Below are 24,715 nucleotides of genomic sequence, written 5' to 3'. Positions count from 1 at the left end.
ATTACCGTGATATTATATTGTATAGTAGATAGGGTCACTCACTGAGATGATTAGCATCTCATATTTTAAAATTCTGTTTCTCTAGGTACCAGGTTTGTCGGTATTCATCTGAAGCGGACTTGATCTTCATCGCTGTCTTAGTTAGTGAAGCATCCTGTTCTTCTTTTATTGCAGTTGTAATATTTCTTTCATCCATGTTGTATTCCATACTTAGTAGTACTTCATGAAGCTCTGTATACTGTATTGGATACTTATGTATTTATTACGCAATGAATTACTGTTATTTATTTTGAAGTGCTGAAATTTGTGGAATCAACTTGTAGTATTGTGGGAGGAATAAGGGGATGAATATAGAAGTGTGTTTTCAGTGCAGGAATTTGTGGTAAGTCCATCCTTTAGGGGAGGTTCTGTCGGATTTTCCATTGGAGGATCCGGTAAGGTTTTCCTGGGATCAGGGCTTGTATAGGGTTCCGGTGAAAAATTTTGGACGGGTCCTGACATTTTCTCTCATTCATTCTCTAGCAATGTTGAACTCTTTTTTCTTGCTTTCTCCAACAAGTTTTATGTGGTTGAGAGATTTGACGGTAAGAAACCCCATGCCACAAACATTAAATTCAGAGATCATCAGCTAAGGAAAAAACTTATCACCAAAGACAAAAGAAAGTCATATTCTTGAGTTTAATGATTCGGGTTTCAAGATTGTATAAATCCCATCGAATCATGTTAGTATTCTGCCCCCAGCAGTGGCAGTGGCAGTACCAGTGTAGTGCTTAAGACTGTCGCTGAAGAAGTTTAATAAGTTGTATTTGTACCAATGCAGCTTGTCACTAATTGTACTCAAAAGTAGCAGTGCTGGATCAATTCTAAGCGACAGTTTCATTTCTGATTCTTGTTTAACATGATATAATACTAGTTTTCTTTGTTGCTTTTTTAATAGTACTAGGCTTTAATAAACTTTCTTAATTTGGAGTTAAATTTATAATTTTCTGTCATTAATGTGTGTAACATATTTGAACTGGGCAGTCTTATAAATATATGATTTTGTTATAAAATACATTCAAAATATTCAAAAATTTATATAAAATTCATTAAAGTATAAAATATTATTTAATTCGATTATATATAATATATCAAAGCCAGAGATGCTGTTGATGCTAAAAACATACATGCATTTTATAGGAAATTTCTGCATATATACATATTTCTACAAAAAAAAATTTATGAAAAAATTTTAATACTGAATATGATCAAATAAAAAATATAAAATTATCAGTAGTCATAATTTATATTGACATAAAACAACGCTTTAGCAAAGCTTTTGTCGGAAAGAAGACAGAGAAAGTTAATAATTGAGAGACTTTTGCCGTTGAATGAGATACGGGATTATTCCTCATATATGAGGTACACATGCCCGGTAAGCGAAGACAAATATTGCAACGACCAGTTTATCATTTGTCTCGAATATTCCTCGATTAAAACGCCCTTTGCATCCATATTAATCAACCATACTCAAAAAACGAAAGAAAAAAAAAACTCATACCACGGACAAAATTTAATTTATTTATTTTTACATTTAAAATAAGTCACTTTTTTTATTTTTTACTGTACCTTTTTTCATTTTTGATGTGATTCTTCACGCGTGGCATAGGAAAGAGAGCACTAAGATACAAAACAGCACTGTTACCCTCTAAACGCCCGAAATCGAGACAAATTCCACGGCTGTTGATGCTTTTTAAAAAGACATTATGAGAGACTCTTGATGCAGTCGGCTCCACTTTTCAGTTTATTATAATCACAACTACATGACAAAGTCAAAAAAATCTTGCTTTACCTTTCTTCGCAGAGAGCGAGTGTTCGAAGTTTGGTTCTGTCATTTCTGAAAGTAAAGCTAGCTAATTAGAAAACCTTTGTTTTCATCGATTAATTACTCTTTTACTCGGTTGTTTTGCTTGCAGGTTGTATCGTAAACAATTGCTTCTTCTCTATCTTCGGCAATATCCCCTTAAGAAAAGCATGAGATTCAAGAAAAATACGATGTGTTTCTGAGTTTCATGAGGTGAGGACACTCGCAATACATTTGCTAGTTATCTTTATGGAGCTTTATCAAATAAGCAGATCTTAACTTTCATGGATGATCATGAACCTGAGAGAGGCGATGAAATTTCACCCACGCTTCGCAAAGCTATCGAGGAATCCACGATTTCGGTGATCATTTTCTCAGAAAACTATGCTTCGTTAACATGGTATTCGGATAAACTGGTGCAAACATTTGAATGCAAGAAAGCAAAGAGGGCAGGTTGCTATGCCAGTCTTTTACGGCATAGATTCATCAGTTGTACGAAAACAGAATGGGTGTTATGGAGTTGCATCTGCTCAACCTCAAAACCGTTACAGAATGGAGAAGGTGAATCAATGGAGAGCTGCTTTAACTAAAGCGTCCAATCTATGTGGGTTGGATTCAAAGGATTTCAGGTAATTTAAATGTTCTATCTTAATTATTAAATTAAAGCTTGCTTGGTAAATGTTTTTTTTTGTTTTTGGAAGCCCTGCAAAAAAAAAAAAAAAAAAAAAAGTGTATATCATCGTTTCATTAATTATTGTCCCAATTATAAAATACCAATCCAAGATATCCGTACACTTTCCATCTTTCATTGCATTTTTTTTCCTCCCCTTTTCTTTGCTTGCTGATTATCTATCTATCTGTAAGTTTGAGAACAAAATCTGTGTAAGTTCATACTAAAATCCTTGGTTTTATTTTTTCTTCTTTATTTATATATATATATTCAGATCACTAAGACAATCTCTAAGCTAGCAAAAATTGACTTTTTTTTTTTTTTTTATCCTTTTTTCTCTTCTGTGAAACTCTCTCTTAATTACAATATCAATGGGGCTATAGGCACCAAGTTTTATAACTTGTTTACCAAGTGATGAAGCAAGATAACTTTGTTATTACAGTATTGGTTGAACATATATATATATATATATACACTCTGCTATTATGCACGCCAGTCCCGCATCATAAAGCAAGATTTCATCGTGATTGCAGTATTGGTTGAAAAAATGTATATATATATATATATATTTACAGCTCTGCTGCACATTGTTTTAGCAAATGTGTATATATATATAAACTATATATAAATAAATGAATTTTTAAAAAGATAAAGTGAAAGTGATACAAACCAATAAAATAATAACATAATGTCTCATGGTAACAAGTTGGTGAACAACTTAGTGTCCATAGCATTTTTTCTTTTTTTTTTTTGGCTGATAAATTGGGGAGGAGGATTAATTATGTCCATGGCATTGTTGATTACCATATATTCTTCTATATTCTTTGGGAAGTTTTGCACGTACTTTGGTCAATTTGCTGTGTAACGAATTTAATCCCAACATGATACAAAATGGGCGCCACTAGAAAATGAGATCCAATAATGTCTTAATATTTTACACCTCTAATTAATATATATGCATACTTTTCTTCACAAAAAAAAAATAAATAAAATAAATAAATAGCTAGCACGCACCTTTTAAGTTTCGTCACAGGTTACAAACAAAATATGAAAAGTTATCATTAAGTACGTTATCTAAGTGAATTAGAAAAGGATGGTGGTTCTATATATTTTTTCTACGAGTTATCATTAAGATGTTAGTCCTATTTTTCTAACTGTTTTTTATTTGCTTTATGCAGGCCTGAAGCCAAATTAGTTCAAAGAATTGTTGAAGATACCTCATTGAAGTTACCTAAATATCTATCTCTAAATCATCATTTCAAGGGGCATCTCGTTGGAATTGAAAGAAATATCGAGAAAATTGAATCATTACCATCCATTGGCTCAAAAGTTGTTGGAATTATAGGTGTTTGGGGCATGGGAGGTATCGGGAAAACCACCCTTGCTACTGTTGTATTTCAAACATTGTCTAATTCTCAATTTGAAGGTTGATCTTTTCTTTCAAATGTGAGGGAAGAGTATGAAAGACATGGAATAAATCATTTGAGAAAGACGTTTCTCTATGAGTTATTAAATGATAAAGCTATTCTAAAGATGGATACCCCATTTGTAGCATCACCTTATATTTTTGACAAACGTCATCGTAAAAAGGTGCTTTTGGTTTTGGACGATGTGGATAGTTCGATTCAATTAGATGCTTTAGTTGAAGGATATGGTCAGCTTGCTCCTGGAAGTAGAATCATTGTTACCACCTGCTTTGTTAACATTGGAGGTCCAATATTGTGACAGCTTGGAATCACTAGTGGATCTTCCATTATTTTGTAGAAGTTTGAACGCAAGACATTGCACATCACTGGGGAAAATATCAGATTGGCCTGCATTCCAACATGAACTGATGAGCTCTGGTTTTTACAACTTCCCTGCATATAGAAGATCTGTTGACTTTTTTGGTTGTGGAAAGTTAAATCAGAATACATGCAACACCATCATCGCTGATTATGCAATTTTTAAAATGCTTGAACCTGTATGTTTATCTCTCTCCCTAGCTAATTTCCATTTAACAAGTTTTTTGTTACCCAGTTGCCTAATTTTCATTCCTGGTACAGGACAAATCAGATTTCAAAATTTATTATTCGGGTGATGAAATTCCAAAGTAGTTCAGCTATCAAACTTCGGGGAGTTGCTTCCTACATTATGGAATAATGACAACTTCTTGGGTTTGGCTATTTGCTTTGTTCTTGATCTGAATAAAATTAAACCTTCTCTAGATATTTTAATTAATTTTAAACTCAATTTCATAATAAATGATTATGATTATCCTTTTGAGTTCTGGTCAAGGTTGTCTTTTAAGGCAGACAGAGCATGTTTAGATCAACAAGTGATGCAGTATTTCTCAAGAGGGTTATGGCAAAATTTAAAAAATCTGCCTGAACTAAATTGGCCCTCTAGTTATAGCAGTGAGGTCTCTTTGCATGTCTGGCCTTCGTTCTATGATGACTTAGGACTAGGGGAAGATGTCATCTTGGGGAATGATCATTGCAAGATAAAGAAGTGTGGGGTTTGGTTTGTAAACATGGAATATTTAGAGAGACTTAATGCAGAAACTATTAAAAGAGAAGGAGACGAGGCTTTGATGGTGAATGTTGTGAAACAAGTGTAAGTGATCAATTTGTATCTTCTGGCTCTCGTGAGGAAGAGGACGATGATGAATCACATCCTACCGGTGAATGATGAAGATGCAGAGCACTAGGATTCTAAATACAGGGACATAATATCCTACGATTACTTTGAAGAAAATGATGCATATTCTATGACTCCTTGGGTAAATCAATTTAAAGACACAAATTTAATTCTACAAGCTAGTTTTCTTTATTTTCTATAAGCATTTTGAGGTATTTTAATTATATTAATTTGTATGCTAAGTTTACAAAATTATAAGGTAATTTTAAATGAAAAGCTTATTAATTTTCTTTCATTTGAAATGATACTGGAAAAAGATAATGCTTATGAAAAAGTACTTTTTTCAAATTTTTTTATGTTAAAATGCTGAACATTCTTATCTTCAATTTTACTTATTGGAAGCTTTTATGGAACCATTATTAATATTTTATATAAAAATGATAGTTTTTTCAAAATTGTTATCTTTTTGGATATCCGCATAATAAAAACATGTAGATGTCCGCATTATAGAACTGTCCTCTACTTATCTTTCAGTTTCAGGTTACGAAGAACCTCTATGAGCTATGCAGGCACCGCCACACATAGGAAAGCCCTCTCTCTTTTCTAGTCGTGGTATTGAAGTTGGGATTCTTGTTTGTGTGCATATATCGGTATTTCGGTATGAATTTCTTTAAACACTCTTAACTTGTCTTTCTTGGTATCATGTTGCTACAAAAAAGATTTAATTTTTCTTTTTTTCATTAAAAATTGATTCAGTTTATCAACAATTCTTTTTTATGTGGACTTTCATTTCACACGTCGCATAGAAAAAAGAGCAATAATTTGATAAAAGAACACAAAAAAAAAAAAAAAAAAAAGAGCAATGAGAAACAAAATGACATTCTCACCTTCCAAACACACCAAATGGGGACAATTGGCTCCAAACGGAGACAAATGGTGAGTAATCGAAATAAAATCAAGCAACTTTTAAAATTATTAATTATGTATATATATATATATATATATATATATATTAATGAACATTCTTTGTCTTTATCAATTTTAATTAATATTATTTTACCAAAAAAAATTAATGAATATTAATACAATTTCATCGGGTTGGGTTTGGGGTACTGATTGCATAGTTGAAATGCCAACTTTATTATTTAAATTTTATTTATTATTATTATTATTAGCATTCATTCGCACGGGCATGTATAATCATAATAGATATATATAGATTTTAAAAATAATCTATAATAATTAATTATATTTGAAAACTTATTTAAAAATTTTATTGTTAATAGGTATAATTTGATTGTTTTTTTTTTTAAAATCTATAATATAAAGGTTTGTTAATAACTATAAATTTAATTTCTCTATATAATATTATTCAATTATAGAATTTATATTCAAAAATATTTATCTATATATTTTTTTTCATTTATGAAATTTTCTTATCTAATTTTTTCTATATGTGAAATTTAAATTCAAATTCAAAAGTATTTATATAATTTAATTTAAAGTTAAATGTTTTCTATTTATAGAATTCAAATTCAAATATATTTGTTGATTCTGTATAAATAATTAATTTTCATATATTAAATACTCATAATATAATTTAATTATTTAATTATTCATTTATTTATTTTTATTTTTATTATTATTATCTTGTAAATATATTTTTATCTTATAAAATAAATTATTTATGAAATTCAAATTATAAAATATTTACCAATTTATTTTTTTCCATCTATAAAATTGAATATCAAATTCAAATAAATTAATAATTTGTTTTAGATATAAATCTTGTTTTGTTATATTTATAATATTGTATTTTTTATATCCAAATAAAAATATATCTTTATTAATTTTCATATAATTATATTTGTATATGTAAAAATATTTGAAATATGCTTAATTAAAGAAACTATATATATCCAAATATATTTTAGGTATTTAACTTATTTGGTATATAAAATATTTTATTTATTTAAAATTTATTTTAAAACAAAAATTGATTTTATATATAATTAGGTACAAACATAAAAAGTAAGATATTAAATAAACAAAATAAAACAAAATAAAATAAAAATAGAATAGATGATTTTGGAGAGAATTTGGAAGAAAAGTATATTGACACGTGACACATATTCTTCTTCTTTTTTTTATTATATAGATTATTTCTATTTGTTATGTAATTCACTATTTTTTTTCAATTTTGAATAAGTAAATGACATTTTTCTTTTACACATTTAGGTGGGAACATTTTTTTTTTTCAAAATATTTAGGTGGGAGAAATCAAATTTTTAATCTTTATAAGAGGCAATAGTTATTAAAGTTACAATCTTAAGTTGAGTAATTTTCTAAAATCAAATCTGAAGCAAGAAATATACTTCATAAATTTAAATAATTTCTCATTATTTTGTTTAGGTGTCAATGTTTATTTTCTTTTAAATTCTTCAAATCTTATAAAATTCACAAAAGATTTAATAATAGAAAAATTTATGATTCATACTGTGTATTTTTTTTTTACAGAATTATACGTAATTATCCATATTTTATAAAATTACAGTATTTTACATGTCAAAAAGACTATTTAATAATATGTTGTATTTTTTAAATGTACAAGTGAACTAATCAAGGGATTGAGTTTTTTTTTTTTTTTTTTTTTGGCTAAACATCAAGGATTAAGTTTGAGTCACCCTATTTTTTTTTTTTCCTATTATAAAATATGGAACAATAAATTCATTAGAGAAACGAAATATTTAATTAATTTTGTTAATTAGAAATTATTGTTAAAAATACTCTAATGGGTTTGTTTTTTGAGTCTTGCAGTTTCAGGGAAATTGCTTGAAGGAGAGACATGATGAAAGATTCTCGCTATGGTGGGCTCCTCTTATAATTCACAACCGCTTGACCTAGTCAACATGTAAACTATGGTTGGTATACCAGAGCTTAATTTCCAACTTCTTTTTTAAAGTTAGTGTTTAATAAATTATATTTTCCTTTGATCTAAATATTATATTGCAATCATATTTTGATCACTTTCTTTATCCTTGTTGATTAAGGCAATAAATATATGATTCATTGCCATCTTTTTAGACAGACTCTGAAAACTTTTCACACCCCTACCAAACAGATTCGCAAATTTGAATTATTTTTTAGAAGGGCTCCGAAAAATTTATTTGCCCCTTCTAACAAATTTTTTTTCTAGTTTGCTATTTTATCTTCAAGAAGGGGTTGGAAAATTTTCACCCCAGCTAAAAGCATTTGCAAATTTTCACACCCCTTCTACCAAATATTCACAAGTTATAAGAGCCAAGGTTTACTTAGTAAAAATATCAATTTTTGAAAAGGTGGCTAGAGTTAAAACAAAGGTTACCACAAACTATTTTGGATTGTATAATATTTTGAAAATTATTTAAAAGTAACAAATAAAAATGAATAGATGAGAAGTTAAATTTTTCTCAAAATTCGATTGAAATGCAATTAGTAGAAAATCAAAGGTCTAAATGAAAATTTTTCAAAATTTTAAATTATTTTACATTAAAAATTGTCACCTTTTTGACTAAACCTTTTTTTTTTTTTTTTTTTCTTTGTGGAATTTTCACGCGTAGCATTGGAAAGAGGGCATTAAGAAGCAAGAAGACACCGTTACCCTCCAAGTGCCCTTAATCGAGACAATTAGCACTTAATTGAATTGAAAATTCTACGGCCGCAGATAAACAAACAACTTTAAAATAATATTCTTTTTCATTTCTTTATCATAATATTTTAATCAGCATCAATTCAATATGATCAAGTTCCGACGTGGCAAAAAATTTTTAGGTCGAGTGCTCTTTAAGTCCTAGACACATGACGAGGGATTCTCGCAGCGGTGGGCTCCACTTTTCAGTTTATGATAATCACAATGGCATGACCAGCAGAGTCAACATACAGAGTATATAGTTGATCTAGTTTGTAGAGTAATTTATATTTTGATAATCTTTCTTCACCCTTCTTCACAGAGAGGAGAGTTTGGATCTGGCATCAGAGAAAGTATGCTATACAGTCAAAAGCTAGTTAAGAAAACATTAATTTTCATCGATTAATTACCTTTTTTTACTTCTGGATTTGCAGGTTACGTTGTAAACATGTCTTCTTTTTCTCTTCCTTCGGCAGTCTCCCCTCAACAAACGCATGAGTTTCAAGAAAAATACCATGTATTTCTTAGTTTCAGAGGTGAGGACACTCGTGATCAATTTGCTAGTTATCTTTATGCTGCTTTATCTGCGAAGCATATCTCAACTTTCATGGACCATCATGAACTTGAAAGAGGCGATGAAATTTCATCCACACTTAGCAAAGCAATTCAGGAATCCAAGATTTCGATAGTCATTTTTTCCGAAAACTACGCTTCGTCCACATGGTGTTTGGATGAACTGCTGCAAATACTTAAATGCAGAAGAACAAATGGACAGATTGTTATGCCAATCTTTTACGGCATAGATCCATCCACTGTAAGAAAACAGAAGGGGAGTTATGGAGATGCATTTGCTCAACTTGAACAACGTTTTAAGAACAGAATTGAGAAGGTGCATCAATGGAGGGCCGCTTTAGTAGAAGCATCCAATCTGTGTGGGTTGGATTCAAAGGATTTCAGGTATTTTTTTAGTTCTCTCGTGATTATTAATTAAAACTTATTTAAATAATTACATATATATTTACAAGAGAAAACAGTACTGTTTTTTTGAAACCCTTGCAGAAAAGAATATTTGTTTATCATCATTTCATCAAGTATTGTCTCAAGTTATAAAATATCAATCCACAATATATGTATATGTACACATAGAAAGTCTTGTTCACGTAAAGAGACTTAATGGATAACATTAGCTCCTTTTTTATTAGTGTTTAGATAAGTGTTATGATTTAAAATTTAAAGTGGTCAAATAAAACTTTAGTGAGCTATATTAATAAATAAATAATGTTGAGATCGATGATTTATAAATGTGTAAAATATCCAGATTATACCTCATAAGTTGAACATTACTAAAGTAAGTTGAGCATTACTAAAGTAACTACTATTTACATAAGAAAAATGTAAAAATTTTAAAACTTTTCATAAATAAATTAAAAATCCTATTTAACTCTCATACCCTAAATGTAAAATAACATTTTCAAAATCATATTTAAATTAAATCAACAAGTGACTTAAAAAATTTAAAAAATAAATAACTAAATATTTAATCTAACTAAAAATTTAAGACAATTAAATAGGAGTAACTTTAAGCAACTTTATTTCCTAATATAAAATTATTATATAGTGGTTTTCAAGTGTTGCCAAAATGTTCTGATGATCTAACAAGATGAAAAATCAAGCTTACTCGATGTCATTAAATAAAAAAAAAAAAAAAGAAGAAGAAACAAATAAAGAGTTAGCTTATAAGTAAACTCGGTAATTTTTCAAATTATAAAGAAAATATATATATATATATATATCTATCTATCGTGTAAACATACAAAAAAATAAACAATATAATTCTTATTATATAATGCATGTGACATAATGATAACATAAACTGACCATAATAATTAAGTTAATAACTGTTCCATATCATATGTACACTAATATGAATCATTTTAAAACATATAAAGTTCGTTATGCGTACAACGTATATTCCACGACATGTACAAGTCCATTTGATCCATATAAAAGTATAAGTAAACACAATCTAAACAATGCAAAGACTATTAAGTCAAAATAACATATGAATACTAGATCAAAAATATATATATATAACACATCCTAACTATCATCTATAACAAGAAAAAATATCTTGGTTCTTCACAAATCAAAATCCCTTCAACTATGAAAAATAAAGAATAAAAACCAAAATAAAATAATATTAGTTTCTATACTAGATTAAAGCATCTAAAACTTTAATCAAGATTCTAAGGAATAAAAATTCACCTCAATTTTTCTATAGACCTTCAAACTTCTCTTATCTTCTTTTGGAAACCCTAGAAAACTATCAATTTTTTTGTTTTCTCTCTTATGAATTCTCTCTCTCTCTCTTCCTACTTAGGTTTAAAAGGAAATGAGAGCATCATCATAACTTTTAAATGCCCTTAAGATTTTCCAAAATCTATTCCTACTAGTAATAAGAAAGACAATTAAAAGAAAATAATAAATATTTCTTTTTTGTTATCTTATATCTACTAATTAGAATAAAAAAAAAGGTGAAAAAACGTTTTTTTTTTTTTTTTCTAACCAAAATCATCCAACCCAAATACCACATAACCATGGGTCATATGAATCCAAAACCAACTCTAAATCCCATCCAAAATCAGGTAAACCCGTCAACAAATACATACAGGCACTAAAACCATCAGAACTTCCTCTAGAAAGCTCAAAAAATCAATCCCTAAAATTATTTGGAATGCTGACTTCTGGGTCTAATGGTCCATAACTTATAGGTTTCTTAATTCCTTTTGTAGCCTTCTAGAGAAAATCATGAAATTGATTTATATGCATAAGTTTGACCAACTCTACTCGTGCTTACTTGGTTGCAAAATCATGAATTTACCATTCAGACTTGGCCATTTGTTCACTCATTCCCACATCAAGAAGCCTAATTTGAAAATAAATACAAATAAATAAATAAATATATAAAAAAATCATTATACCCCTACTATGTGTCAAATAGATGAGGCAAAATCATCTTTTTACACAAACACACAATAACACTCCTAAAGAACCTCCTACCATAAACATTCAAATAGAACAACAAAATATTTAGTTCTTCTGATTTTAAGATCTACAAAAACTGTTGATCTTATAAAATGTAATTTTAAATTTTACCACTCCATGCAATCCAAGACTTAAAAAGAAAGTTATGATATTAAGGATTTGATTTTAGCCAAACTATATATATATATATATATATCTGTATGCTCTCTATTTCATTGCTTTGTTTTTATTTTTATTTTTATGTACCACAATAGAAAGCACTTTTAATTTTATTTTTGGTATTTTTATATTATAATTAATGCATTGAATGTCTTTTCCTTCTTTTTTTATTTAATACAGAAAACACTTCCTAATGTTTTGCCAAACATTTAACGATTACTTTTTCTATCTTCATAACACTATTTTGGCTCAAATAGCACTAACAATATGCCGTAAATTTTTTTAAAAAAAATTGGCATAAGTTCATACTAAAATGCATTTTTAAAAAAAAAAATAAATAATTTTTTGTTTCATTTATATATATATATACACACACACACACAATCAAACTCCTATGAAGTTGACTTGATGGTAAGCTCTAGACTGGCAATGTATCATGTTATATCTTGTTTATATTGTGTTGTCCTACTTCAAGAAAACTTAATACTTTAAATTTTCATATTGAAATAAACAAAGCCAAACATGTTCGTTAAATTATTATATAACCTCTTACTTGACCTATTAGCCATTAAACTTAATTAGAAAATTATTCTAAGAAATAAAAAATTATAACAAAAAAATATTTAAATGAATACAAACTAATATAAATTGTACTTAATTAATAGTTTAGACTACAAAAAAATAATTAAAAATAATTATATTTACAAAATTAAATACAATAGAAAATATAAAATTAAATAAACAATAATAACTATAATAAATCCAATGGATATACTTAATTGTTAATAATTGCTGGAAAAAATAGCACATACACATACACACATACAACAACAATACCTTCAAAAGAAACAAAACACACAACACACATACTTAGTATTTAATACTTATATCCTTTTATAAACTATAAGTACAATAAAAAAACTAAAACAACATACTTAATATTAATTCCTATTAGAAAAAAGGAATAAAATATATACACATAACTAATATTTATATTCTCTTACAAACCAAGGTACGAGAATAAAAAACTAGTAAGATTGTTTGAAATAAAAGAATGATAATATATAATATGTATAAACATATTCAACCAACTGGAGATTGAGGAATCAGTCTTGTTCGGTTGGTTTGGCAATGCCCAAGTTGGTTGATTCACCTAGCTCGTGGGAAAATAAAGATGCTTTAGTCCTGTTTAAGTGGGTTAACACCTTAATGACCTGTTTGTTATGTTAATAGGTCTTAACAGGTTGGCCTGTTATTGTCCTACTCGTCATACCTAAACCTAACCCCTTAAAAATGCAGGTGGGTTTGTGTTGTGTTAACGGGTTAGGTTGAAATTTGCAAGGTCTAGGTAAAACTATAAGAATTTCCTTTTTTAATCATTGATTAAGATTTAAAAACACAAATATGGTTCACTAAGCCCCAACAGGTTTCACTTTTTTTATAAGATAAGATTTTAGTTTGTTACTAAACTCATGTTTAACGAAAAATTAACTTTAAATTTTAACTATCGATGTGATCTAATGGCTAGTAAAGCAATATCTGATTCTAAATCCATCAAGTTAACTTGATGTGAGACTGATTGTGTGTGTGCATACAAATTTACTATAAAGGTTAGGCACCTTTTGTTACTGAATGTGTGTTTGGCCAATTACATGTAACCTACCAGCTATAGTAGGTTATATAATAGGATTACATGTAATTCATTGGTTATATTCAATGAATTACATGTAATTGACTAGGTACGCTTTTGATACCAACTGTGTGTCCATTTTTTATAGCAAAAATATATGTATATATATATATAGATATATGTTTATATTTCTAGATCACTAAGACAATTTCTAAGCTAAAATTGAATATAGTTTTTTTTCTTTGCTGTGAAAGGCTTATCTCTATTACAATATTAATGGAGTTATAGCACCAAGATGTATACTGATTTGTTTATCAAGTCATGAAGCAAGATAATAGTGTTATTGTTGTATTAAGTTTAAAATATATATATATATATATATATATATATAAACTAGGTATGGTTGGAAGAAGGCTCTCACTGGGTACAGGCATTCTTGGATAATGATGTAACTACTCTAGTTTATCAATAGAAATAATTGTTTTTCTTTTTTCTTTTTTTTTTTAAAAAGTGAACTTTTAAAAGAGATAAAGTGAAACAAATACAATCAATAAAATGATGACATATCATCACATGTTAAACAAGTTGGTAAAAAACTTATGCCCATAGCAATATATATATATATTTTTTAAATTATGGAGGTAATGATGCTAGAGATACTATATAAATCTATCAAAATATATGAAGTATCATTTGTTAATATTTGATTGGTTTATCTGATAAAATATATATATATATATATTTATATTTTATTAGCTTATATGTTTAGTTGGACTTGTCTCTTCAATGGTTCATTTATCTATAACTAGATTACAATTTAATAAATTTATTTGATAACTTTAGCATTCTATTTTGGAGGACTTATGTCCATAGCATTGTTAATTACCATATATTCTTCCATATTATTTAGGAAGTTTGTCAACATAATTAGCTCAATTTGGTGTTGCAAACTTAATGCCACCAGTATACTATAAAATGGGCTCCACTAGAAAATGAGGGCTAATAATAGTGTATCTGACACTTCTTATTAATAAATATGTATTCTTATCTTCATAAATAAATAAATATATATATATATATATATATATATATATATAGAGTTCTGTTATATTATAGATAGCATTTATCCTCTTTTATATTGTACATGTCTAACATCAAATAATATACTGCGAAAATCTCTATCAAGTTCAAACAACATATTTTCTAACTTTAGACACTCGTACTATGGAGGGGACCATGTGCTTTTTATAGCAAAATAATATATATGTTTTGCTATGAATATGATCAGATTTACTCAATAAATCTTCCATGAAATTAAAGTTCTTAAAATGATGTTTAGCGTTAAATTCTAAACTTATAAAGTAAACATGGTCTTCTTTATAGGAAAATCGATATATATATATATATATATATATATTTATGCAAGGTAGTTAGTTAGCACCCTTTAAGTTTGTCAGAGTTTTACAAACGTAATATAAAAAGTATCCATTATCTAAATGAATGAGAAAAGGATGAATGGTGAATTCCATTTTACAATATAATAAATCAATGAAATAATAGAAATTTATAATGAAAATCACTCCAAAAATAACACAATTAAATATATAGAGCAGAAAACTGAATAATGCAAATAAATTACTAGAGTATTTATTCGTATTGTTCCATCTTTTTTAAATTATTATTATTTTTTTGGAAACATATCTAACTTAGATTAAGATGTTTCTAACAACTGTTTGTTTCTTCATTTTATGTAGACCTGAAACCAAATTAGTTCAAAGAATTGTTGAAGATATTGTATTAGAATTGCCTAAATATCTATCTTCAAATCATCATTTCAAAGGACATCTCGTTGGAATTGAAGGAAAGGTCAAGGAAATTGAATCATTATTATCCATCGGCTTAAAAGATGTTCGAATTATAGGTATTTGGGGCATGGGAGGTATTGGTAAAACCACCCTTGCAAGTGTTGTATATCAAAGATTATCATATTCTCAATTTGAAGGTTGTTGCTTTCTTCGGAATGTTAGGGAAGAATATGCAAGACATGGACCAAATCATTTGAGAAAACAACTTCTATCTAAGTTGTTAAACGATGAAGCTATTCTTCAGATGGATACCACAATTATAGATTCACCATTTATTCTTGATAGACTGCGATGTAGAAAGGTACTGATTGTTTTAGATGATGTGGACACTTTAATCCAGTTAGATGCTTTAATTGAAGGATGTAATGAACTTGCTCCTGAAAGTAGAATGATTGTTACGACTAGAAATAAGCAAGTGCTTAAGAAAGTAGCCGACCATATTTATAAGGTTGATGGGTTAAATGACATTGAATCTCTTGAGCTCTTCCGTTTGCATGCTTTTGGTAAACATTCTCCAGCAATGGATAATGACTTGGTGTTAGAAGCGACAAGTTATGCAAGTGGCCATCCATTAGCTCTTAAGGTCTTGGGTTCTTTCCTTTGCTCTAGAAGTAAAACAGAATGGCAAAGTGCATTGATGAGGCTGAGAAGATTTCCAAACCCAGAAATTCAAGATGTGTTGAGAATTAGTTATGAAGGACTAGATGATAAGAAGATGAAGGATATGTTTCTTGACATTGCTTGCTTATTTAATTCATCTTTTAAAAGTGACCAAGTAGAAAGAATGTCAGATGATTGTAATTCATCTGTGAAAATAGAAATAAGTGTTCTCATCGATAAGTCTTTAATTGAAAATATCAAAGGTCACGAGGACAATGAGCTATGGATGCATGATTTATTGCGCCAAATGGGTCGGGCAATTGTACGTGATGTAGATAATGAGCCTGGCAATCGTAGTAGGTTGTGGGACACTATGGAAGTCTGCAAGGTATTGGAAAATAGTACGGTAAGTAGAAATGCATTATCGATTTCTTCTAAAATTGTTTGATTAATTATACTTACAAAATCATTTCAAACAAACAAAATTAGATACATACCAAGAAGTTCTGAATAATTTCCTTTTATAGTATCCTTATATGTATATTATAATATCAATATTCATCTTAAACGCCAGGGAACTATGGCAGTTGAAGTCATATTATTGGACGTATCTATAATGAAAAGAAATGTGAAAGTGTGTCGTGGAGCCTTTTCAAATATGCGCAACCTACGAATTCTCAAAATTTATTATCGTAATGATATTGTTGGAAATGACTTTAAGCCCAACATTATTGGGGGAGTCAATTTCAAGCTATCCATTCCTCGAAATCTTGATTCTTATCTTTCCAATAAGCTGCGGTATCTTCAGTGGGACTTATACCCTTTGAAATTGTTGCCATCTAACTTTGTTCCTGAGAATCTTGTTGAACTTGTTCTTCGTGGCAGCCATGTTGAAAAGCTTTGGAATAATCGTAAAGATCCGGTATATATGCTTTATTTACTTATATTGTATTAGATGTTAAAGTATATGCACATATGGATGAAGTAATAATTAACCCATTTTCTCCTTCATTTTACAGGCTTTTCCTGTGTTAAGAAGGATGAATTTTAGTCATTCCAGGTTCCTTACTCAACTACCAGATATGTTGCAGTCTCCAAATCTGGAAAGTATAAATCTTGAAGGTTGTACAAGCTTGGTTCAGGTTCTTTCATCTCTTCAAAATCTTGACAAGCTTACTTTTCTAAATTTGAATGGATGCTCCAAACTCAGATATATTTTTAAAGAAATGTCAAAGAGAACAGATGGGTTCTGGGATGTTGTAAGTTTTGGAGGCATTAAGAATGTCCTGAATAATTTCACAAATCTCAAAAGTTGCATCCAAAGTTTTACAAGCAATTTATGTCTCTACTCATCATCGCAGACTCATATTTCTCAAAAGTTTGCACCCAATTTAAGACATTTACTTATGCGTGAGACGGCAATAGAAACATTGCCCCCATCAATTGGGTGTCTATCGGGACTTGTTAAATTAGATTTGGGGTTTTGTAAAAGACTTAAAAGTCTTCCGAGAAGCATTTGTCTTATGAAATCTCTTGAAGAACTTGATCTGTTTGGTTGTGAGAAACTGAAAACATTTCCAGAAATCTTGGAGCCTATGGAACACTTGAAATTACTTTTGTTAGATTACTCGGGGATTAAAGAGTTGCCAGAGTCAATTGAAAATCTAGTATCCATCAGAGATTTGTATTTAACACAATGCAAGGACTTAGAGTTTCTCCCAAATAACCTTTGTAAATTAAGGAACCTTGAGAGGTTATGGCTCGAGGCCTGTTCAAAATTTCAACATTTTCCTTCACTTCCACCGTCGTTGCTCGACTTGTCGGTATCCGGATGTGAGAAATTGAAATCTTTACCAGAGCTTCCATCACAATGTTTGAGCTTGTCTGCAAATGGCTGCATGTCACTGGAGAGTATATCAAATTGGAGGGCTCCACTATTAAAAGATCTGGATATCATGGGAAATAGGTTTTCCTCTGGACATATCGACTTTTTTGGTTGTGACAAACTGGATGAGAATACAAGCAACATCGTGCTTGCTGATCATGTAGCAATTAAAATTCTGTCTCGCGTAAAAGTTGGAAGAACTGTACGTATATCTATTAATTTCCCATAGTTTGTTGAGATGGTTTATAATTTTTGAGCAAGTTGATTAATTTCCCGTTCATGTAACAGGACCTACATTCTCATTTTCGATATACAGGAGATCAAATTCCAAAGTGGTTCAGCTATCGAACTTGTGGGACTTCAATTAATAATATTATGCTTCCTCCATATTGGAATAATGACGACTTCTTGGGTTTCGCTTTCTGCTTTGTTCTTCGTGGGAATAAAATTGACCCTTATACATGTCGTGGTATTGATGTCAAACTCATTTTCAGAACCATCGATGATAATCGTCTTTATGGATATTCTGGTTGTACTGGTTACTTGTGGGATTATAATAAGGCTTTTAGTTCAGATCACGTGGTCATATGGTTTATAGGAAAGCTGTCTTTGCAATCGGAGGGTAGACTAAATTGGCCATTTGTTTGTAATACTGAGGCCTTTGTCCATGTCTGTCCTGCTTATTTTGATAAAAGTTTCGACCATGTCAACAACATTGAAATTGAGTATGGCGAGATTAAGAAGTTTGGGGTTCGGTTTGTGTACAATCAAGACATAGAGAGATGTGATGCAGAAACTGAAAGAAAGAATAAGAGAAGCTTCCATGAATGTTGTGAATCAAGCGGAAGTACTGAAGCTATTGGCCTTCTTGAAGAAGAAGACGATGATGAATCACATTCCAAGAAACTCAAGTTTATGTGACTGTTTTGAAGATGCAGACCAATTGGAAGTTGAGGAACCAAAGAAAGAAAACAATTCCGTGCTTCAACTTTGAGTCATGTTTTGCTGCTAATTATGAAATCATTGTTGGCTCTGATGGAAAAGAAGAAGAAAATCAAAAGCATATTCCGTGTTTGCTAAGGTAAATCCATTTAATTTTTTTTATTTTGCAAAAATTTGTAAGAGTATTTTTATATACTCTGTTTACAACATGCATTTTGTAGTATTTTAGTTGTATTAACATACAAACTAATTAGTTTACAAATTATAAGGTAATTTTTAAAGGAAAATTGTCTTTTGTTCGAAATGTTACACAGAGGGAAAATAAAAATGTTCATTATAGAAAGTATTTTGATGGATTTTTCATGTACATATTGGTGAACCTTTTTTTTTATCATCGTTTGGCGTGTCTTTATTTCTTACAGGCTTTGAAGAGTATGCGTGTAAGCTATGCAGACACCGCGGCACGTAGCTTCAATGAATGGTGTGGTACCTTGGAGAAGTTCTCTCATTCTCTTATGCCTTTCTTCTTATTTTGGCATTTAGTTACTTGTTTTTGTGATATCAATATGAATTTCTTTAATAACGTCTATGAGCCATTTTGCATAGATTAGAAGAGAAAATTAAATAAAATAAAGAATATGTTACCTAAGAATTAGTTTTTTTATGATGCATTTTATGGGTGAATACATCTTTACATCTAGTTGAACATTCTTAACTGACTGAGTATAATATTTGTATATTTTATTTAATTTGCTAGTTTGTTGTTATTCTCTGCCAAAGTGTTTGATAAAATGTATACCTGGCAATTCGGGTTGGTGGGTTGTGTTCGTGTCAACCCGTTTAATAATCGTGTCAAAAATGCTTAACCCGAACACGACCCATTTATTAATCGTGTCAGGTACCTAAAACACTAACCCGACCTGTTTATAAACAGGTCAACACGACACGATCCGTTTAACACGATTATTTTAACGGGTCGTGTTGACCTATTAACCCGTTAACCTGAAATTGACCTATTAACCCGAAAACTAACCTATTAATCCGTTAACCCGAAAATTAACCTATTAACCCGAAATTTTTTTTTATTTTATTTTTATTTTTATGTTTTTGTTTTATTAAAGTTGTATTTTTTGTTTTTAAAAAATTAGTAATAGAAAATTATTTTTATAAAATTTTTAATTTATAATATTTTTTAGTTATTAAATATTATATTAGTGATAAAATATTAATTTAAAATTAAATTTAAATGGGTTGTAATAGGTATATAATCGTGTCGGGTTGAAACTGACACGTTTAATAAATGGGTCGTAACGGGTCAATTTCGAGTTAAACAGGTCAACCCGAAAATGACACGATTAATAATCGTGTTAAACGGATTGACCCGATTATGATCCGAACCCATTTATAATAAATTCAAACCCATTTATTTCGTGTCGTTTTCGAGTCGTGTCGCCGTGTCATGATCCAAATTGCCAGGTCTAATAAAATGTGTTTACGCATGGTGGTCATTTGTTTGTTTTTGAACTATACTTTGCCATAATGAATACTCTTTTCATCACCAGCTAAATAGTAGATTCTGACTCAGCATATAGATTTGCTTTTAAATTTGATAATGTCAATTTGCCAGGATATATTCACTTTTTATGATCAGTTGCTTCTAGTATGCATGCATTAATTTGAAATATTTATTTGATTACTACCAAGAAGTTAAGCACCCAAGTATGATATCGGTATGAATTCCTCTCTTCCTCGGTCCTTTTTCTGGTCGAAGCATTTGAACACCCTGTTTATGTGATATCAGTATCAATTCCTTTAACTAGTATGCTTCTGAATTGATTATGTTGCAGTTTGCAAGTACATACATAATCTTTCTGAGTATAATTTTATATATGTGTATTAATTTGAAAGGTTATATAATTCGGTTTCTTGAAAAATATTGTTTAAAAGGAAATGAAACAACATTCTTCATTGAATTTTCTTTTTCCTAGGTTTGTACTTATATATCTACCAAGTGTGACTGCGTTTACGATGGGTAGCCATTTTTCTGTATGAATTGTTTGACAAAATCAGTACGCACTACTTAAATGGTATGTGTTTGTCCTATAAAATAAAGTTGCAGCACAAATGTTTTCGATTAGCCAGGCCGTACAAAGAATTTCGGAAGTAATATCATTGTATTTCTCAGGCATTTTCTTGAGATTCTCGTAGTCTTTGATCTTCAAGATAAAAAGAAATGGCTAAAAGATAAAGAAATCAGCAATTACTTTAAGAAGCATAAGCTTTTAAATAGAACCTTCCAGTTCAATTTTTTGTTATTGTTTTCAGTATTTCTTCTTAATCTGTGATCATACTCTGGAACCTGTGTTCCATTTATACGTATATGGTTATGTTTGTTCAATTGAGAGCTTTTATCACTTGTGGAGCTTTTGATTTTTCTTTTTAAAATATGGTGGGGGGACTTTATATATATTGCCACATTTCACTTTGACTTGTTTTGTTACCGATAATGATTGTTAAAGCATGAATTGTATTTTTTTTTTTTTTTTGGGCCCCCCTTCTTCCTTTTTGAGGAAAATGGATTATGCTCTTTGTCTTGGTTATGTGTTAACTAAATAGTATAAGTATTATGGTCCATAGAACTGGCAATGCTGCAGTGCTCAAGACTATCTGAAGAAGTTTAGCTGTACTTGTTCTAGCATGGTATTAATAGAATCAATAAGCAGCACTCTTCACTACAATGTAACCTAATTACAATAGTGGCATGCCAAGTTTAAGCAGCTTTCCTGTTTGTAGAGACCAATATGGTATGAACTTTCTTAGTGTATTTGTATATAAAGTTTCTACAGATTTTAACCCCTGCTTGACAAAGAGATTTAAATATCAGAACTGATGTTTTGGATATGCTGTGGGAATTTGGTCCATATATACTAGAAATGGTCCTATAGGTTTTAAACTTCTATTAATCCCTCGCATTGTTGGACTCTTTATTCCATGGGTTCTTTCCTGGTTTGTTAATATCCTAAAAGTACTTAGTTTCCCATGGAAAGAACGCCTAAGATAAAACGGGCCCTTAATAAAAACCACCTTCATTATGTAATATCTGCAAAAAGGCCTCTGAGTCTTCAAACTTTGCATGTCTAACATGTTATGAGGATCCGCACAACTAAAGCACCAATCACCGGTCTCAGCTTATTCATTACTTCACTTGCTTTCCTTTTGTATAAGATTGAACAACACGTGACAAAAATGCAGATCATCAAAATTCTACAGAATCATATCTATGATCTCAGTTTGAATCCTGATCCAATCTGATCTGTAAGTTAATATGATTTGAATTGTTTGACTTTTATCATAGTTTATAATTCAATTCCACGAGTCCATTACTAGATATGTTTTGACTACCTGACCAGATATTGACGAGAGCTACTGTTAATTGTCTCCTGTGTAGCTAGCTTAGAAAATTTTATTTAATTTAATTTAATTTTATTTTTTTTAAATCTAAGATGACTTTTAGTATGTGTAAGAACTAGTTGTCTAAATAACATTCTGTTTGAATCCTAATGGACCTAAACTTAACAATTGTTGAAATCTTATGAAAATGATAAGGTAAGACAAAAGTTGAGTTTTGTTCAACTTTTTCCTCTCTGCAGCCTTAAGGAGCCCAGGATAAGCTTACACAAATTATAGCATCATCAACTTCCTTTATACTTCTTCAGAGAACTCTGTTATACTCTGCCTCTATAAATCTCCCCATAAGAAACAGAGATCTTACTGACTATTTCAATATATACAAATTTTGTTAATCATAGCTTAGGGTCCATTCTAACACACCAGTCCTAGCTAGAACATAAGTTTTGTCTATTTCACGTTTTTTGGACAAGTTTTTCTTTCAAAAACTCCAAGGTTACATTTCCTAGGTAGGATTAAGTGATGGAATAGAACAGATCATCTTTGTTCCTATGTTTAGTTAAATTTGTTGGTGAAGCTTACTCTCCTTAAGGGCTAACTATTTCTGTATTTAAGGAATTACTAATCCTTTTAAAATGAATATCAGAATACATATTCCATATGTATAGATGAAAAAAATAATGCGTTTATCTTTGGAAGCCCTTTAAAAACCGCTCAATTCTTGTATATATATATATATATATATATATATATATTTAAATTTTTTTTTTTTTCTATCGTATCATTACGTTATTATTATTACTCTCATCATTTTTCATCTTTCCTATAATCGGCCTTTTTCTTTTCTTTATTTTATTTTTTTTCTTTCTTTTGTTCGCTATTTTCAAAGTTAATAGAGATCCATATGGATGGTGATTATACAGAGATGGGTGAATAGTTTTTAAGATTAATTTTGGTTTTGAAAGAAGAATTCATATAGAGATATGGAGATTGAGAGGAAGAAGATAACATATGTCCTTTTATTTTATTTTATTTTGTCCCTATTCAATTTTTAAATCCTTTGTTGTAGCCAGACTCATGAATAGAAATAATAACTCTATTCTTATGCTTTTTATTATTAGGAATAACTAATCCCATTTTATTTAAATTGGGAATAGTGAATTTGTCTACCAAGGGTATCCTGTGTATTCTAAGACTTTATTCCAAAGATAACCTTATTTGGAAAAATAATTAACTAAAAAGCTCATACAACGGACAAATTAAATTTTTATTTTTTTTACATTTAAAATAAGTTACATTTTTTACTATATATGTATTTTTAAATTACAAATTATTTTAAATTTTATTTTTATATATTTTTATAATATAGATAAAAATATTCAAATATTAAATCAAACATTAAACATTAAGGGATTTTCTTTGTCATCATACTTTTTTTTTTTTTTTTTATGTGATTTTCGAAGCGTGGATAGGAAGTTAAAAAACAAAACGGCACTATTACACACTAAAAGCCCTGACATATTCCACGTCCGTACATATAAAAAAAACTTTAAAATAATTATTAATTAATATTCTCTTTTCCTCATCACGTGCTGACGTGTTGAAAATAATTTTTTAATTCTAAAGATGCTTTTAAAAAAGGCATTATGAGAAACTCTAGCTGCAGTGGGCTCCACGTTTCAGTTTATTATAATTACAACTACGTTATCCAGTCAACGTGTCGTGTAGTGTTTGGTTGACGTGATGTATACTTCACAGTGCAATCACGTATCATGGCAATTCAGATTGGTGGGTCGTATTCGTGTCAATCCGTTTAATAATCGTGTCAAAAATGTCTAATCCGAATACGACTCATTTATTAATCGTGTCAGATACCTAAAATACTAATCCGACCTATTTATAAACAGGTCAACACAACACGACCAGTTTAATATGATTATTTTAACGGGTCGTGTTGACCTATTAACCCATTAACCTGAAATTGATCTATTAAGCCGAAAACTAACCTATTAACCCGTTAACCCGAAAATTAACCTATTAACCCGAAATTTTTTTTATTTTTTTTAATTTTTATGTTTTTGTTTTATTAAAGATGTATTTTTTGTTTTTAAAAAATTAATAATAGAAAATTATTTTTATAAAATTTTTAATTTATAATATTTTTTAATTATTAAATATTATATTAGTGATAAAATATTAATTTAAAATTAAATTTAAATGGGTTGTAATAGGTATATAATCGTGTCGGGTTGAAACTGACACGTTTAATAAATGGGTCGTAACGGGTCAATTTCGAGTTAAACAGGTCAACCCGAAAATGACACGATTAATAATCGTGTTAAACGGGTTGACCCGATTATGATCCGAACCCATTTATAATAA

At 29.5% G+C, this 24,715-nt stretch overlaps 1 protein-coding gene across 8 annotated transcripts; it reads left to right on the top strand.

Moving 5' to 3' along the window:
- Nucleotides 1–1,718: 1,718 nt before the first annotated feature.
- LOC107435894 (TMV resistance protein N-like) lies at nucleotides 1,719–19,703 on the top strand. 8 transcript variants are annotated; one of them, XM_048463388.2, is made up of 12 exons: nucleotides 1,719–1,882; nucleotides 1,956–2,472; nucleotides 3,692–4,476; nucleotides 4,559–5,790; nucleotides 7,950–8,053; nucleotides 8,943–9,054; nucleotides 9,234–9,756; nucleotides 15,388–16,504; nucleotides 16,673–17,020; nucleotides 17,118–18,185; nucleotides 18,272–19,064; nucleotides 19,348–19,703. In XM_048463388.2, exons 5-11 carry the CDS (start codon nucleotides 8,051–8,053, stop codon nucleotides 18,902–18,904), a joined length of 3,804 nt encoding a protein of 1,267 aa, XP_048319345.2. In that variant the 5' UTR covers nucleotides 1,719–1,882; nucleotides 1,956–2,472; nucleotides 3,692–4,476; nucleotides 4,559–5,790; nucleotides 7,950–8,050; the 3' UTR covers nucleotides 18,905–19,064; nucleotides 19,348–19,703. The 8 variants fall into 8 exon arrangements, with proteins under 8 accessions (XP_048319345.2, XP_048319348.2, XP_048319347.2 ...); XM_048463387.2 differs by having other exon boundaries at nucleotides 1,722–2,472; nucleotides 4,559–5,274; nucleotides 5,673–5,790; XM_048463386.2 differs by having other exon boundaries at nucleotides 1,723–2,472; nucleotides 4,559–5,274; nucleotides 5,667–5,790.
- The last annotated feature ends 5,012 nt before the right edge of the window (nucleotides 19,704–24,715 follow it).

This window comes from Ziziphus jujuba, chromosome 6 (assembly GCF_031755915.1).
Source record: "Ziziphus jujuba cultivar Dongzao chromosome 6, ASM3175591v1".
NCBI classification, from domain to species: domain Eukaryota; kingdom Viridiplantae; phylum Streptophyta; class Magnoliopsida; order Rosales; family Rhamnaceae; genus Ziziphus; species Ziziphus jujuba.
This window is presented reverse-complemented; position numbering and strand designations above follow the sequence as displayed.